The 19,072-nt window shown below is 42.5% G+C and overlaps 1 protein-coding gene across 1 annotated transcript in view; it reads right to left on the reverse strand.

Moving 5' to 3' along the window:
* Positions 1-15,533: 15,533 nt before the first annotated feature.
* The window catches only part of txnrd2.2 (thioredoxin reductase 2, tandem duplicate 2), a 49,972-nt gene continuing 46,433 nt past the window's right edge, over positions 15,534-19,072 (reverse strand). The window contains exons 18-19 of the mRNA XM_034200235.1: positions 18,687-18,784; positions 15,534-17,554 (exon numbers count right to left, since the gene is read on the reverse strand). Of these exons, the coding sequence (XP_034056126.1) occupies positions 17,431-17,554; positions 18,687-18,784 (222 nt within the window). The 3' untranslated portion in view covers positions 15,534-17,430. The remainder of the gene's footprint in view (positions 17,555-18,686; positions 18,785-19,072) is intronic.

The raw sequence follows: 19,072 nt of genomic DNA on the forward strand, positions 1-19,072 counted from the left end.
GGGAGAGCCAGACCGCAGTTCATTTCCTCATATTCCAAACGAGAAATTACGGTAGCAAATCACCCGGTTCTTTACGACCAGAACTATTAACGGGATACAAACCGGAGGAACCAGGCATGGAGGGAGGTGGCAGAGACAGTGGGTGAAACTGGTAGGTTTTCGCCTGTTTGGGGAGTTTATATATATATATATTGCTCGCATAAAATCCCCGGGTTTTTTTGCTTTGTATGTCGGGGGCGGGAGATTCATGTGATTGGTTGTTGGTCGCGTTGCTCGCAAAAAATCCCCAAGCTTTCAGACACGCCCAACTCCAAGATTTTCAAGATTTTTGAAAAGATGCAGTGTGGACGTACCGTTAGTGTTGCAGTGACGCGTCCTAAAACCCGGAAGTAAGCTGCGCTCGGTTTCCCTCGACAAAAAGGCAATGGGATTTCTCCATAGGATTTAGGAAAATAGCTCGAAATAAGGTCTGTGGAAAACGAACCTGTTAGATAAATGCAAGTTTTGTTCAGTCGGATAATATCCACATGTCTACCCTACTTTTATAATTTTCGAATCATAAATCTAATCGATAGAAGATAGATTGCATCACTGCACCACTCTCACCGCCGTTAGAAAGTAGCAAGCAACTGAAGCAAGTGCAATTATGGAGGGCGGAGATTTGGAGTATTTAATAAAAAATAATTGTACTAAATTTCCGCTACAGCAGCAACAACAAATACAATCTGATGACAGGCCAATGCCCAAACTGGAGCTGTGTACAGCGAGGAAAAAAGGAGCGAATCGGACGTAAAACGTTAAAGGTCTCCTGATTTAGTTTGTGAATGAATTCTTATTAGAGTTTCGGCTGGAGAGTGCGTGCGGACCTGTCGGTTAGATAACAGGCGTGTGTAAATCCAGCATCTGATACAAATTAGGGGTCGGCCGATATTCCGCATTTGACCGATTATCGGTATCGGCCTTTTTTTAATCAAATTGCCGATAAAACTTTGGCTCTTGCGGCTTTTCACACCGCCCAGCACCCGACTGGTGCTGCCGCTGCTGCGTCATGACGTCACCGTTTACATCGCTGATTTGCTCCCCAACGGCGTTACGGCGCTCACAACAACGGGGAACTGCGTCGGGTTGATGATCGTGTTGCTTTTAATCACACGAAGCCAGAATAAATTGAATAACGACTTCTCCAACCTTATACTTTGCTCCAAAGTGCCGTGGTTAATTGTTTATTAATGTGTTTCTGCAGCATTTACCGACCGCTGCAGTGTTGACTCCACGGGAGTTTATTCTCCTCCGTTAGCTCCCGGTTAGCTCACACTGCTGCGGCCGCTCGAAAGTATTCACTGTCCGACTCACACAAGCAGCTGATACATATCCCCAGTTCCCCTTAGCCTAAGTGAGTGTGTCTCAGTCTGAATTGACGCTGTTTGGTATCACAACGCTGTTATGAAAGTTTCTCTGGTATAAAATGGGTGATGTTAGCATAGCAACCGAAGCTAAACTGACTACTTGCTATTGCTATCCTATTGTGGCATAAACCGTTTTCTACAGGCCCCCGGACCCCCCTAGAGGAGGTTAGGTCCCCTCCCCACTTAAGTCATGTTCACATGGATAGGATACTAAACACATTTGCACACATCTTGTGTCCATATCTTTCTGTTTGGGTGGTCATGCCACACCGTGTACGTGCATGCATGCGTGAGTCATGGTGAGATATCTGGATTAAGAGGTTGCTTTTTCTTTGCACAGAATGAAAGAAAGGCGAAATGAATGGGCTGTGATTTTAGTTTTTTTAAGCAAAGGTTGAGTTCAATAATTTGTACGAACCTCGGAGGATGTTGTAAAAATTGAAAGGAAAAAGGTTCCCCACCCCTGCTGTAAATAATAATAAAAGCCCTTGATTTTTAGCTTAACATCTCTGTCTCCTATTGATCTGAGTATATTATAAAGAATAGCCAGTTAATTGAAGCATTATAGCACAGGCCTTTGTCAGATGGTATATTACGCTGTTTTTTTTCTGCTTCGAATAGTTCTCTCTTTTTTCACCATACCTGTGTTTGCATCACTGTAACCAATGAGCACCTGCATGTGTATGAGAACGGCCCTGACTCCATGTCAGCCCAGATTTACAAACTCCTGGCAGGACAAGCTCGAGCTCAATTCTCACACTGAATTTAAAAAAAGCGAGTGAAGGACTGCAATATAAGAGGGAAAGAAAGAGAAACTTTAAAACTGTTCAATTGTTATGATGTGTAAAGACTGATATTGTTCTACAATCGGCTGAAACTGTTAAGTCATGAAGTGAAACGGTTAACAAAGAAAAAGGGAAACTCAAGCTGCTGCTACACTTTATTTTATTTATCTAAAATGAAGCACTTTTAAGATGCACACATTTTCAAAAGCTATTTTATTTATTTTCTCTATTTTATTTGTAAATGCAGCCCGAGAGGAACATTACACATATCCACAGTATTTAAGTAATGTTAATTGACAATAAATATTGTTTTTTTTAAATTGTACTTTCTTTATTTGATTGGCAGTCAGTTGTTGATTACATGCAGACGTTGATAAAGCTACAGCTACTTCAATATATATCACACTAATTCATAAAGCAACTTAGACATTTTGAAGTTCCGGACCTTTGCATGGGGAGATTTTCTCTAACTGGACCTCTTTGAATTTTAGTTGAAGACCCCTGCCATAGACTGTATATATAGGTTGCGCCCAAGCCCCCAGGAAGTGCGCCGGACTCAGATGAAAATATTCGTGCTGGCCAAACAGCGGTACTACACTTCCGTTTGGTTGTATATATATATATAATATATATAGTGCAATCATTCTTTCATGTTAAATGAAGCTCTGTTGCTTGGATATCACTAGATCCTGTTACAGCGTAATATAAGTACATAACGATTGATGTCACATTCGCATAATTACTAGCTGCTAACTGCCGCCTCGTTAATATCAAATCCATGATAACAACAATCTATTACCATGCTGTCATGAACGCGCGGTGCTGTTGCGTGTACGCAAATTGACGTGCTTGATGTGAACGAGCATTTTGGTTAAAGTTGCGCATGCGCTATGAGCGCACATACGGGTACTTCTCAGGCATGCCGGGTAATCTGTGACGTTTCGCTCTCTCAAAAGTTGGGCCATTTTATCATCATGCGCTAATGAGCAACTCTCATAGGAATGAATGAGGCCCCGCCTCCCACGCTGTATCCAGTTCTTATTATACATCCATGGTTGCGCCTCGATTCCACCGGGTCCGTCTGCGACGCGTCACGGCTGCGCCGCGGTTTTGGTCCGGCCTCTTCCGGCGTCATAACCCACCGGGCGCGTTTCAGAAGCATTTCCGAAGCGGAGCGTCTTGCCTGCCGGCTCGCAGTTTTTGTTGATTTGGCCATTTAGGCATATTTCCTGGACAGGCTACTTTGTACATACAAAGTTAATAATAATTGTAATATTCCAGTTATAAACGACATGAATCAAAGATGTGTTACTGTATTTTAGTGGTAACAAAATGCATACATCATCATAATTATTATATATGTAGGGTTATATATATTTGTGAGAAACTGAATATCACTCCGATTAACTATTGACATTTTCTGTTTGCACAATTGTGCTATTTCTCTTCATGTCAAGGGTACACCATTAATGATAATAATTATAATACATTTTATTTTGAGGTGCCTTTCAATGCACCCAAGGTTATTATGAATAAAATAAAAACTTTAACAGTAAATACAGCTGAACATAACAAACAAACACACAGGGCAGACAGACAGATATGAAAAAGCAGGCATGGAGGGACATGATGACAGTGGTATTGCTAATCTGAACAGGTGAGTTTTGAGGTGGGATTTGAATGAGGTGATTGTGTCTTTCATAGTTAATTATGGGAAGATCCTGAGAATTAAGATTCACGCTGGGAGATATTCACTTAAGATTTCCATTTCCTTTTAAAAAGAAAACTAGAGTTACAGAATTGAAGTGTTTTTATCATTTAGACTTAAAACAAATTGAGGGCAATTGAAGATACTCTTTTAAATTCCTTCTGCTCCTAAAACGGACCTCTAAACACTGGGGGGGGGAAAAACACATACAAACTGAGCGATAACTATAGAACTTGGAAAGCCTTACAAAACTGCATGAACAGGGGAGTCTTTATTTTGTCATCCTTTTCAGTCTAATGGAGAAAGAGAGACAGAGAAAACACAGGGCCTTAATCCACAGAGCACACAGAGCCCTTTCATGGGAGTGCTGGGAGAGACCTTTATTTGTCCATTCCTATCATGGAGAAAGCTGGTTTCAAGCTCGGATAGGTCTGAGCTGGAAGATTAGATGAAACCAGAGTGTTTTAAACCTCTTCTGTGGATTAGAGTCTGACAGTCCCCCTGCACTCTGAAATGAAACAATAAGGAGTACAGGTGGCTCAATGGGAGAAACCTAAATAATCTCCAAGCTACAAAAAAGTCCTCCAAAATCAAGGATAGCTTTCATTTAACTTTAAAAAGAAAGGATGGAAAGATTCCTCACCTACACCTGAATTTGTAAATGTTAATATTTTTGCCTGAGCATATTTGATGTACACTAATTTTACCGAATGTGAACTAGTTTAAAATGACATTCTCACCTCCTAGAAAGAACACATTACAATTCTACTTTTATGAGAAATTCAATATCTGGGATTTAGAGTGCAGAATGATTATCTAATTAACTAATGAGCCAGATGAAATACATAAGCACTTAATGACATACATGGAGCAGGTGAGTCTCGATTGTAGAGCAGCCGTGAGTTGAAACCAATTAGAGCAAATGGAGGTGGCAGGATGGTAACCTCTCAGCAGGAGGTGGGAGAAGGTATCTGCTGCCCTGCCTGCACAGATACCATGGCCTGCATCGCCATCAATTATTCCTGGCTTCTCATTTTACCCAGGGGCACGCAGGGTGTCCAGGACAATGCCAGGGTGCACTTAAAAGATAGAGCCTCTGTCTCGCCGTGGGTCCGAGGAGGAGAGGGTGGGGTGTTGGTATATACAGAATCATCCATCCAACCTATAGGAGAGACTGCGAGGTAAGGAAATCCCTGGAATCCCACTCCCGCTCCAGCCTCTCGTCGGGGGGGCAGCAGGTCACTTTACAGCTCATCACCAAATTAGAAAGGCTGCGGGTCAGCGTGAGCGGCAGCCAGACCACAGACAGATAGAAATAGATGGAAGTGCTATGCTGGTGCTCATTCACCAGACTCCTCTCTCATCATGGAGAGGTACAGGACTGCACACTATGGAAGGAAAACTCCAGGGAGGAACACTAGACCAAGGCTTGATACTGTAATGCACTTCAGAATCAGATCAGAATACCTTTATTCGTCCGACAGAGGGGACATTTACATTTGTTACAGCAGAAAAGAGCCAAAGACAGCTTAATGTTACCTTACACAATTTACAAAATACACATCCTGTAACAGTTCTGAAGATAGCAGCCAGGCATATATTGCACCGTTGCTGCCCCCTCTCTCTGGAACTCACTCCCACAACCCATCAGAGAAGGCACTGACCTCACCACCTTCAAAAAACTCACAAAAACTCACCTCTTCAATCTGGCTTTTAATGTGTGATTGTTTTTGTATTATTTGACTTTAACTTTAACTATATATTTATTTGTTATTCCTTTCTTTTCTTTTCACTATAACTTTAAAGCGTCTTTGAGCACCTGTAAAAGCGCTAACAAAATGAATCTATTATTATTATATTATTAACGGAATATATATTTCACATATTGGGCAGGGGTGTTATAGTCTGTGTTGTTGTACTGTATGGGGGTCTACTAGGGGGGCCGGGGTGGTTATATCGGGATTCGTAGCAAGAACATCCAGAAGCTGCAATGTATCCAGAACAACGCTGCTGGGATCCTTGTGACAGTGTGAAAGTATGAACACATCACAAACCATCCTGAAATCATTGCACTGGCTCCCGGTCTCACTCAGGATTGACTATAACTCTCACATTTCACCCATCAGTGCATTCATGGAAACTGTGGAGTCTATTTTTATATAACATTAGAAAGACTGATTCTTATTATTACATTATAAGCTTATTGTGCTCATTTTAAGTTGCTATGACTTTGGAATAAATAGACAAAATCACCAATCCCAAGGTTTGATGGATCGGATAGGATGTTTATCGTTCTTCTTCGTCTTCCACTGAAGTATAGCAAGGTTAAGTGCAGACACTGGAAGAATACAAAGAGTTATTCATAAACAGGACATCGCTCCGACCTTGAGCTTTGGGTGAGCTCCGCGCCAACGCATAACTTGGTACCAGTATGGAGAAGTATGTAGAAACCAAAAACAACACATCGGATAGCGCAGTGGTTCTCAAACTTTTTCTGCCTGGCCCCCCCCCAACACAAATAGTCACGTAATGGGCCAAGTTAACATTTATTAAAATACATCAATATGAACGTGAGCATTCCTTTGCTAGAACAGTGATAATAAAACGATCCTCCATAAGTCTGTGTGGTAACAAATAAATAAAATACATAATACAATTGTGCAATCCCTTTGCGAGAGCAATAAGTTATAATACTTTGCCACTTTGCAAGAAAATGAAAAGAAAGAAAATGCTGATATTTGGCAAAGTGTGTCTCATCGAAGCCTGTTTGGCACATTTCTTCAAAACGGGGTTGCCGGCTCAGTGGCGGCGCCAGAGATTTCTTTTGAGGGTGCTGTGGGGTAGCTTGACGTTTCATAGAGGGTGCTCAAACATTTAGGGTTTCCCATTAATGTCCCGGGCGCTACAGTGGAATTTTCTACTGCAACACTCCCCCAATTTTTTATATTGAAGTTAAAAGCATCAATCTGGTGCACTTTGAGAGCAAAATGAAGAGATCTGGATACATCTCTCAACACCCATTTGAAACAGAACTGTAAACAGATTTGCTTTTTCTTTATGGATATTTTACAAATTACTCCCCTTTTAAAGTGTATTCTTGTTTTAATGTCATATAGTATTTCATACCTGTTTTTCATTTATTCTCTTATTTTTGTATAACAATAATGATCATATAAACGTGTGCCTCGGAAATACTTGTTTACATTAATCGTGACCAAAACGTTTGAGACCCACTGAGATAACTTAGACTAAAGTTAACTATCTAAACACTCAGACTCCTTTAGCTCACTGAGTCTCTCAGTCTGACATGAGAGGACTCTCCTCCACTTTGTTGTTAAAAAAAGCTCCTTATATCCGTTAGCGTAGCTCGCTAGCACCAGAAGCTAGCAACAACGATCTCCGGTACCGGTGCGCTCTCTCTCTCTCGCTCGCGCACACAAAATGGCTCGTTCCACACACACACAGAGCCGAGCTTGAATGAAACACAGAGACCCGTAATTGTACTGTACGTATCATATTATTTTAGAATCAATAATCTTTCAAATTATGATTTTTATTTTCTTTATTTTTTTAATAACCATTTTTCCTCCTGGTCTCTCCTGTCATGCCTCTGCACCCCCCAGGGGCCGAATGCTGATTGGAAGGTCGTGTTGCCGAGTCTTTGTCTGTGCACCAACGAGAGAGCCCAAGTCTAAACCAAGGTTACTCTCCATCTAGTCTCCACCAATCATAAATGTATGGGCAACGCCCTGTGTAATAGAATGTATTGTTGCACGAGGTTCTGGGCTGACAGGTTACAGCTCTGCTGCCTGTGATTTCTGTGACCGGACGGAGTCCTTGGCCAAGTGAATCTTTTTCTCTCTTTTAATATAGTTGAACTTAGAAGTCGTTTGTCTTTCCTGGAATTTTGAACACAACAAAATGCTCCATGAATGCACAGCTTCATCCCAAAGGCCATATGACTGTTAAACACCTGAACTTTTGAAAGAACATCCATAAAATTCATCTGTTTGCAACTTATATATATATCAATATTCCAATTACTTGTATCCAATCCAATCCAACTTTATTTATATAGCACTTTAAAACCTTCAGACCAAAGTGCTGTACAGAGAGATAAGCTCACACAACATCATATAAATACATTTAAAATACAAACACAAAACAAACCAGAATAAACGTAATAATTAAAAAATAAATAACAGCCATATAATAAAAACAATAGACCATTATTCAGCACTATTTCTATTTTATTGTATTTAATTGCACTACTTTATCTGTTTTATCGTGTTGCACTGTTGGAGGAGCCTGTGACCTAAGATGTTCACTGTCATAACTCCACTGTAGCTTTGCACACATGACAATAAAAGCCTTGAATCCTTGAATCCATCCTACCTCAGAGAACTGCTCACCCCACAAACCTCCACAAGAAACCTCCATTCTGAAAAAGCTGACATCCTCAAATGCCCCCAGGACAAAACTCAAAGCCATGTGAGACCGATCCTTCTGCTCCGCCCCACTGTGGATGCTCTTCCTGACAAGATGCTTTCAAAAAAGGCCTAAAACCCATCTTTTTAACAGAGCCTTTTGCTAGAACTTGAACCACCCATTGTGTTGCCATGACTGCCTAATGTTTTTTATGTTTTGTATTATTCAGAATATTTCTATTGAACCACCCGTTAACCTGATGTCGTACACACTGTCCCTCATGCTGTAAAATGCATATTTTTAACTTTTCTGATAACTCCTAGTAACCAGTCTTGTTACACTAGTGAATAACAGTGTAAACATATTGAGAGAAAGCATCACCAAACAGGAGATACATTGTCCTTTCAAGGTCCCTTTAACAATTGCACTCAGTGGGACGCAGAAATACATTTGTATTTGCAGCTCCATCTCCTTTAATATCCAGTCAGTGCATTAAGTTATCAGAACAGAAAGAGAAGATAGTGAGTATGAGTCTGTGTTGAATGCACAGGTATCATAACACAAGATGGTGAAGCCTCCCATGCTCATGTTTTCATTTGGCATCTCTGCAGGTGTGAATGGAGCGATCTCAGGGAGGGCGAGGAGTGACTGGCCTCCCTGTCACTTTGAGGCGTAGAAGAAAACACACTTTAAATGAATCAGTATGTAGCAGGAAGGACACATTGGCACTATCAGCACCACTAAACCATCCTCCCTAGGAACAGTGAAGCGAGGGAGGAAACCAGTGTCTAAAGTTCATATTCTTATCAGTTCTTTTTGAAACTCCTCTCCAATGATTACGCTGTTATCATCATTTCCACTGAGAACAGCAGGCAAGGATGAGTTATTGAAAAAACCCTAATCTTGCACTCAGGGCCTTTTGAGTCAGCAGTAGCATTACAAAAAAAATGCCATAGTCACCAATTATACTCAGTCTTTTATACTGCACAACGGGCACGTGTACACATAGACATCAAAGTGGGCTTGAGGCTGAGCCCCTGCCCCTTTTCTTCCTCCAGAGAAAGTGCGCTTTTTCCCCCATTTTTTAATTTTTTATAAACGAATATATATCTACTGCTGTTTGCGCACAGTTTCCCTTTCCAACAATATATTGATTGAATACAAAATTAAAATATCAGGTCGGAGATTAGACTGTGAAGTTCCGTAGCTCTCCCCCCCCTCCCTCCACGTCTCCTGCACAGCGGTGCGGACAGTCATCGGCAGTCACTTCAGACAGACAGGTAGCAGCACCTCCCACTTTACTGTCCCATGTTATGCCGGTTTTTCTTGGTTTATTTTGAAGGTGAGTAGTGATGAACAAATTACTAAAGTGCCAGTGCCTCGAGTTTACAGCTAATTAGCTAAAAGACAAAAACACAATGCATAATGTGATGAAACAATTTGTCATGAACGCTATGCTATAAGCTCCACATTCCTTCTTAATTAGCAAACTCTAAAATAGATCAATAGTGATTGTCGGATTTCACTCAACTTTGGTTAATGGCACCTATAGTTAAAGGCCTTTTAAAGACAGTTGAGGTCGCACTTATGCATACATTTAATTTTTAGTAGGGCTCTTGTTTTATTGCATTCATATATATCTTTTGGATTCAAAGTAAAGTTAGGAGTAAGGAGTATTTTTGACTTTTTGGGCACAACACTTTCTGCAAGGAAAAAGATATTAAGCTTAAGAGATAATGCCATGAACCATTAGCTTAGCCTAGCATAATGATTCACAGGGGAACACAGCAACACAGCAAACAGATTTCATAGACATGTACAAACATTGCACTTCATTCATTTAAATTAATATGAACACAAAACAATCGGTAATAATGTCTTGTATATTCTAACTTTGGAGAAAGCTACAAGATTTAACCTAAGCTAAACCGCTAACCTCCTGACTGGCTTTCGATTGATAGCAGACTGGAGATGGCTCATGACAATTTGGCCAGGGGCAGCAATAAATGTGTTGCTAGCCTTTTTCTATCCAATGTATTGTTTTTGGCATTGAACTTTTTTAATTTGTATTTCGGTAATGCTTGCTCCATGCCAACAAATACAGCTTGACATCAGTTAAGGATCAAAGGGATACCGTTTTTGTAAAATTCCACTACCCTGCAGTGTGGCCTCATAATCATCTGAAGGTCGTACGCCATCTTTGTACCACTGAGACTGACTGAAGAGGCGAGAATTAAGACGGTCTAAAAATGCCATTGGCTGCAGAGATCCCAGATCAGTGAGACATGCCAGCTCTCCTCTTCCAGCAGACGCCTCGCATACAGTTATAACCACTCTTCATATTGCTGCTTCATTCGTCATACGGGATGACATTAAGGCCAAAGGTTACACCTCAAGGCTAATTACTGAGCAGGTTATATATACACTGGTCTGAGAGAGTGTGTGTGTGTGTGTGTACCAATGTCTGGCTGTGACAGTGACACTCCTGTTACAAAACCACATGAACATTTGTTTTGGAAAGCCAGAGCAGAGGTATAGCGCTCCTCTGCTTTATTTTTAGGGAACGTTAATGTGTACTGAACGCAGGCTCGCAGTGCACCCACACCATGCCTTTCAAACACACAAGAGAGCTCACGTTGCCGACACACCCACGCATTCACATTCCCACCTGCCCCCCCCCCTTCACACACACATACACACACACACACACACACACACACACACACCACACACACACACACACACACACACACACACACACACACACACACACCCCCACACACCACACACACACACACCACACACACACACACACACAATCTCTCATCAGATCAGTGACCAACACATAAACACAAGCGGGCCGGGTATAACTGAGCTTTGGGAGAGAAACTAGCAGATACAAACTGCATGCAAAATGTGTGTGTGTTTCAATGGCTAAACAGGAAAGACAGAATCAATCAGAGGCATCGACAGCAGCCAGAGGGCGAGTCCTGCCTGCAGTCTGTCTGAATCACATACCGTCTCTGCAGCTCTGCCGGTGGGTGTGAATTCTAAAAAACATGCATGTTTATGGATGGGTTCGTCTGCAGGAGTTGCAAAGTGTTTCAGTTGCATGCTCAGCCCGGGCAGATCCTCACATCTCCAGCCAGATGTTTTGGCTGCAGAGCGGGAAGCCATCGTGGCAGTGGAAGAGACTTTGATTAATGTGATGTGACTCACACTGATAACACCAGAGCCCCAGAGCAGACACAGTCAGAGGAAACTGTCAAGATGGTGTTGATACCGCTGCTGTGCTGGTGTTTGGCAAAACCTTTAGGAAATGTTAAGTAGTAGCTTGTTATTTTCTGTGCAGGGGCTTGTTGAGCTGATTATCTCCGTCAATAGCAGAGTTTGAATGGTAAAGCTATACATTATTAATGAGTGTGTAATCAAACACAGCATCTGTAGTTTCAGAAAAGAAGATTATCAAATAAACTGGCTTATCCCTCCAGGCTTAACCAGTTCGACAATAAATCTGACGGACTCAAACACTGTTTTGGATGTTCTTCAAAGCTCCTCCCGAGGAAACCTTCGTATATTATATGTATTCCTTTATTTGACACATAAAGCTATTAAGAAATAGAGGAGACATGAGTGTGTACTAACTGTGGGGGAAACTTCTGCAATGGAGAGTCAGGACTCAGAGAGACACGAGGAGAGCTGGAGCTTTGATGGCAAACACTGATGGTTTATTACGAGCTTCGGCCGGAGAATTCACACGACGTGTCACGGGCCACGATCTGACCACACGGTTGAGATGCCACAATCAATTCTGAGGAACTCTTCTGTAGCTCCAGGTTTTAAGTTCGGAGTGTAATAATCAACATTCTTTATCAGCGAGACTAAACAAATACAGACCCTGAATCGAACTAGAGCTCTCGTGCATAGAAAATATTGTGCGCCAACAAGAAGGGCTTCTAGATGTCCCTGAACAATAAACTATCTGGCTTGTGCTCGGTCATAAGCTGGCAACAATGCGCCCAAGCTGCCCCTCCTTAAGAGAGATACTGTAGCAGCAATACCCAAGGCCGTAGAACTATGCCATGGGAAACTGTGTTGAAGGTTGAATACCTAAGCAAATGATTCCCCAACACTAACTTTAATGGCAATCTATCAGATACTAGAATTGTACTACTATTGATGAGCTCAAGGAAAAGTCAGGGAGTCACCAAATTATCTGTGATGTATCCACTTGGGACAATGAGCAGTTTTATGGCTAAAAAAAGGCATCATTGTTGAAATATTTTTACCAGATGGACCAACCAAGCATCAACCAACAAACATTGCCATTGCTACGTCACAACCAATATGAAGAGGCTGTTACGGCACAACAAAACCACACTAGACTTCTTCATTTCTTTACCACGTTTTATTACCTGTCTGAGGCCAGGTGAGTCATTGCTTACCCTTCTTGATTTCATCTGAGTTTAAGGATGGTTTAATTAATATTACTCCGCAATTAATTGAGCAATAAACCTGCATGTCATCGTTTGTAATGCCGATCAAAGAGACAATGGTAAGGAGGATGTTTTAGCCACAATAACATCATTATAATTCATGCATGTCCAAATAATAATATGTCTTGTTTGGATCCAAACATCAGGGTGTGATGTGTTGTGCTTCTGCAGGCACACGATGTCCTATGTTGCATGGTTTGGCACGCAAACGCACACAATCACCACGTCTTTGTTGTATGCCATCATCAAACATCAGCTCAATACATCTCTTTGCAGCTTCCAGAGGTAGCAGAACAGCTTCCTGTGTGGCAAAAGACCTGACTAAATGATTTAGGAGCTGAGGTTGCTGATCGTAATTGCTCTCTTAGTGACGTCCGGGGATCAGAACCACAAGCTAGACGATGTAGGACATGCTTTTATACCGTTGGCCACAGGCTCTGGTGTACTATGCAAGGCTGTGGTCGTGTGGATCGGTCGAGATCGGACGCACTCAACCGCAGTGCTACATCTAGCTCCTTTTCACACACCCACTTCCCCTCAGATAAAGGCCGCTGCAGCAGCCATGTGTATTGCATTTAGACCATTCCTGAGGGTATCCTGTTCTTATCAGGGGTCAGATAAGCTCATTTCACAGGCCCTCACCTCAACTGGGCTACCAACACAAGACACCTTTTCTCAATGTTTGTGGTTGAATGTGAGGTCAAGAAGGAAGCTAACTCGATGACCAAAATCTTTCTCAGAGATACAAAATAGTAGCAAAATCAAACCGTCTGTGAAACTGAAAAAGACGACCTTGACATTCCTGATGGGGAGTATTCAGACTCCAGACAATCCAGCGTCGAGGTAAAAAGTGTCTTCAGAGCAGAGGAAAGTGGTGTCTGTAAGCTGAGTTCATTTGTACGTCATTGGAAAGTAAAAGCATCTCAACACCCTTGTTCCCGCGGTTGTTTTTGTGAGCCTACCATTAGGCTTAGAGCGAGTTCTTTGAGCTAATTGTCTTGAACTTGGGAGGCCAGATGAGGGAGAAAGCGCCAAATCTGTTTGGGAGACTCACCTTGAGCTTACCAGTCTGAGGGCCTCTCTTTTTCTACTTGAAGCCGCCTGAGGACCCCCTCCCCGTCCACCACACCCCGTCCCGGCCCTGAAGGCATCTCAGGCTGACAGCTCTTGAGCCAGATACTGGCAGTACAACAGAGCAGTCATAATTGGCCCCTATTCATTTCTCAGGGATAATCCTCGCATAGGTTGAGCCTTTTCTGTTCCTTGCATTATTTTTGCGCTGATGTTTACACAAGGTATGTATTGGTTCCTCCTCCTGAGGCTTTCGCTCCGGCAGCGCGGTCGTGTGTGTTTTAACGTGAGGCTTCTGCTCTTCCAGCGGGGCTGAAGACCTGAAGTGACAAAGACCTCGTGAATGTCTGACTCACAGACAACTGTCAGCATTCAATGGGCTGGATTAAGTCCGAGCGTAGACCCGAGCGCACCCTGACATGTTGACATGTTTTACTAAGTGCATTTCAAGGTGGATTTAACCCGTTTGCTCCATTGTGGAGGGACAGAAGAGACACAATTGCTTAATGGGACTGGGTATTCTTGAGATGGCGGGTGAACTTTACTCCCACTGTCTGGGATGGAGTGACACCGGCTTCTCTCTCAGGGTGAGTGAGGCTGCTGTGGATCCTGAGGAGGTTCAGGGGTTTCAGAGAGCTCTGTCCTTAACCAAACAAACACAGTGGAATTTCTGCCATTGTTGGTGCAGAGGGTTGATTGACAGGCTGCATAGCAGAGCCGCCTGTCAGCAGAGACGAGTCCGGGTCAAAGTGTGACCACCCCTTGTGACACTGCCTAATATGAGACTGAGCATATTGTAACATAAACCTGTATAGATGCATATTTACATTGACACCGTTTGTTTCTTGGATGCACTATAATTCTGTTAAAAATATAGAATCTTGATAAAAACCTTTTATACTTTCCAGTCCAACTAAAACAAAGTTTAACTTGTTTCAGATGATCCTAATCCAAAATATGTACAATGCAAATTAAATCAAGAATTTCATTGTAAGGAATCAAGTCTTAGTTTCTACGGAAGATATATATATTTATTTCTTGGGGAAATACTTTTTCTTCAGCTGAGATAGAGGAAAGGTTGACAGCCTAACTGTTGCTAGCTTTAATTTCATATTGACCATAAAAACGTGAGTGTAATATTGTAGCACTCAAAGGGCCTCGTTCAAACTGATTTGCCAGAGCTAACATTGATAAAAGTGTGAGCTAAATTAGATTTTATTTATGTTAATCTTCGAAAAAACGATTCCTTTAAGTACATTTTTAATCTTAGCATAGTTTAGGAACTGAAAACAGCACATTGACAAATTATTTTACACACACAGGTGCTGTATGTCTATGTGTAAATGTACACATTAATGCGCATAAACACAATACAGATGCACGTCATTAAAATAAAACACTCAATCAGTGGACATCATTACTTTAATAGACACTCTGCATTCCAAAGTCATATTATTTTACATATACACGATGCATACCCAAAGCTTTAATGGGAAATTACACATCTCTATTTACACCTAGTTAAATTGGCGGTCATGTGACATCAGGCCTGCACTCCCCAGGTTTGGGTTTTAGTGCAGGCCATCATTAGCTGGCCGCCCTGAAAGTTGAACCCTGAAAGTTGAACCCTGACCCCGCCCCCCCCCCCCCCCCGCTCATATCTCGGACCTGGAGTGACTACAATGACAAATATCATTCAAAGAAGACAATATCATAAATACAACTGGTTCATTTTGGGAAAAACTGAAACGTTGACTTTAATTAAATGAATGATGTCTTCCAAATGTCACATAACTGTATTAGGTTAGTTGAAAGCAATAATATTAAGTTGACTAATATTATTAATTGAAACGTAATATCATTGCTTCCAACTAACCTAATACAGTTATGTGAAGTCTGTTGACATAATACATTTAATTAAAGTCAACGGTTTTCAGTTTACTGTGCGTCGAGCTGTGAGAAAACACAGAGGGGAAGTGGAGGGTAAAAAGCAAACAGACATTACAGTTACTCCGATGGCCTCGATCACTTCCCTCGTGTTGCCTGTGCCCACCCCAGGGTCTCTGAAGTGGCTCGTTAAGCACGGGAACACAGACTCAATTACCCTGGGCAAACACGCTGCTACCGCTCCGTCTTGTGTTGGTTGGCTCCGTCCTTCCCATAGCCACCACCCCCCCTCCACCTCCACTCCGAGTGATAGAGTCAAGCTGTTCCTGCTGAGCGGAGGTCAGGGTCCTTCAGTCAGCACCTCGGCCCTGAACAGAGCACACAGGAATCCCCCCAAAACCTCTCCTCCCTCCCCAGCTCTCTCTCCTCTGGCCCAAATAAACCTGGTACCTCTCCCTCTCTCCTGTTCCTCCTCTCTCCATCTCCTGGCACACTGTCACTCCCCTCATCGAAATCATTAATCAGACCGGGCAGATTAGACTTCAAATACAAATAAACGACGCCCCTCGGCGGCCTCCTCGATTTCTGCAGCAACCCACGTTATTGACAGCCCTCCCCCTCCTCCTCATTCTACTTAATAAACCCAAGATGTCATGCATATCCATCAGGTTCAACATTTGTGCAAACTGTGGGGGCCTATTACTGCTTTATTGATATAAACAACTCGCCTTATCTACAAGGGTGATGACTCTTTAGGCCCAACCTGCCATCCATGTAAATACACAACAGATAGCCCTTATCAGTTTGGCACCAATAAAGCCAGAGTGCTTTTCTCAAGGGATTAAAGGGATTAAATGTGCAACCTGAATGTATTCAGGTGTAAGGTTTATCCAGTTTCTACTTTACACTGTCTTCTATTCCTGGTTGAGAGAAAAAGGCGGGATTGGAGGGCAATAGTGCCACCTTTGGGTGAGTCTGGGTACAGAGCTCTGTTATCAACAGGTAGAGTTCACGCAGCTTTTGACAGCTCGTGTGTGGAGTCCCACTCTATTATGTTGTGTATAGGGATGGTTAAGGGCACTAGAGGAAAAGGAAGGAGTCTCAAGCCGTGGCTCCCTGACCAGGTCTGGGGCGTCTGAGTGACAGGCGGCCCAGCGACTGTTTGTGTGTGTCCATGGGAAATGGGGCGAGGTTGCTGCGGCCCTGGGGCCATCCATCAGTGTCATGTGGGGGTGGGGTTGCGGGGGTGTATGGTATGTGTCACCTCCAAGACTAATGGACAGGAAGTACAGCCGGAGAAACAACAATATTTGCAGAATATATATTCAGAAGAACACGTTAAGAGTTCGGTTCTCGTGCGAGTTCAGCACGGCTTTAATCCTGATTGATGAGACTGTTTATTTTAAAGACACGGCTCTCACTAACCTGATCTATAACCCTCAGTAACACTTGTACCATGGGATAATCATGGTGTTCACATGATGTGTTGGTGACACTAACCTGTGTTATGATCTGGCCTATGAGGAGACGCTGTTTCAGAGAGAGGAATGTGAACCATTCAAAAAGGAGGAAGAGGAAGAGGAGGAGGAGGAGGAGGCTAACAGAGGACCCTGTGAGCTCTTACTGTTCAGAAGCCGAGGAGCTTAACCTCAGCAGCCCGATACCGTGGCGTCCAGACCGGACCGCTTGGTGATGTTGATCTTGGTCAGCTCCTCGGCGCAGGTCGGGTGGATGCCGACCGTCTGCAGCAGGTGGGAATATGTCGCTCCACACCTGACACACACACACACACACACACACACACACACACACACACACACACACACACACACACACACACACACACACACACACACACACACACACACACAACACACACACACACACACACACACACACACACACACACACACACACACACACACACACACACACACACACACACACACACACACACACACACACACACACACACACAACACACACACACACACACACACACACACACACACACACACACACACACACACAATGTTGACAATATCTGTTTTCTTTACTGCACATATTTTATTTTTTATTTTACTATATGTTTTCTCATTTTGTTGTTGCTACTATAGTGTTCTTAAAATAGTTCTCTATCTGTGGTTTTTAATTATTGTTTTACTGTTATGTATGCACCATGACACCAAGTCAAATTAAATTGGTAATAAACCTGTTTCTGATCCTTATTGTAAAAAGTCTCATTGTTGTATTTTACAGACCAACAAAGGGCGTGTTCGCTACAGCTGACACACAGGGGACCGGTTCGTGTGGCTGTTAGCAAATGTAAAGACGGTTTCTGTGACATGTTGAATAGTTGCATCAAAGCAGTTCATGTTTAATGAGCACTTCTTGTTATCAGGTGTAATTCATTTTAGTAGTTCACAGATAAGAATGCCAGAAAAGAGTGTGTTGGCTAAAACTGGTCCACAGTACTTTTTTAAAGGCTACTGGGAGTGATACTTATTCAGGCAATGTATTACAACTTTAAAAGTATTTTATATTATGAGAAAAATGCTTGATAAAAGTCTACTTTATCTGCTCTCTCAGTGATGCACTTTACTCATTTACTCTATTCATCCCATTATACAGCAACATTTTACCATCTAATACTTAAATAACAGTAACTTACATTTTTCATTGGTGTCTTACATTTGAAATGTCTGATTTGTTGTAGGAATTAAACTGAAATGTATCTTTTACTGAAAGCACGAGTGTTGACAGAGAAGAAATCATCCAAAACCTACAGTATATAAATATTCCATTCTGGACATCTTGCTGACTCAACACCATCATTACTTGGAGGGCTGTTCCATCGAGTCTTAAATGGATAAAACATGTCAAATCTAGGATGAGTTAAACTTACTGGAGGCCCAAAGCGAAGCCCTGTGTGACCTCTCCTGCGTTCGGACCGGTGAAGTGCAGACCCAGGATCTTCTGGTCTCCCCCCAGCTCACACACCACCTGAGGAGGAAAAACACTGAGTTAAAACAAGGAGCTGAAGTTTCATCTGCAAAATAACCAACGAGCAGGGACAGTAGGCGCTTTCACACCAAGTTCCCAGTACTAAAGAGTTCTGATGAACTGAAGAGCAGATCGCGTTCACACCGGAATAAGTTCCCTGAGGGAGGATTAGTCAAATAGAGAGGCGCAGTCCCTCCCTTTCCGGGGGAGCTCCATGGGACCTTATTTCGGAAAAAGTATGTATTGAAGTCAATGGGGAGAGAAAGATTATCCTTCGATCCCGTTTGA

The sequence above is a fragment of the Gymnodraco acuticeps genome, unplaced genomic scaffold, assembly GCF_902827175.1.
Source record: "Gymnodraco acuticeps unplaced genomic scaffold, fGymAcu1.1, whole genome shotgun sequence".
Lineage (NCBI taxonomy): Eukaryota > Metazoa > Chordata > Actinopteri > Perciformes > Bathydraconidae > Gymnodraco > Gymnodraco acuticeps.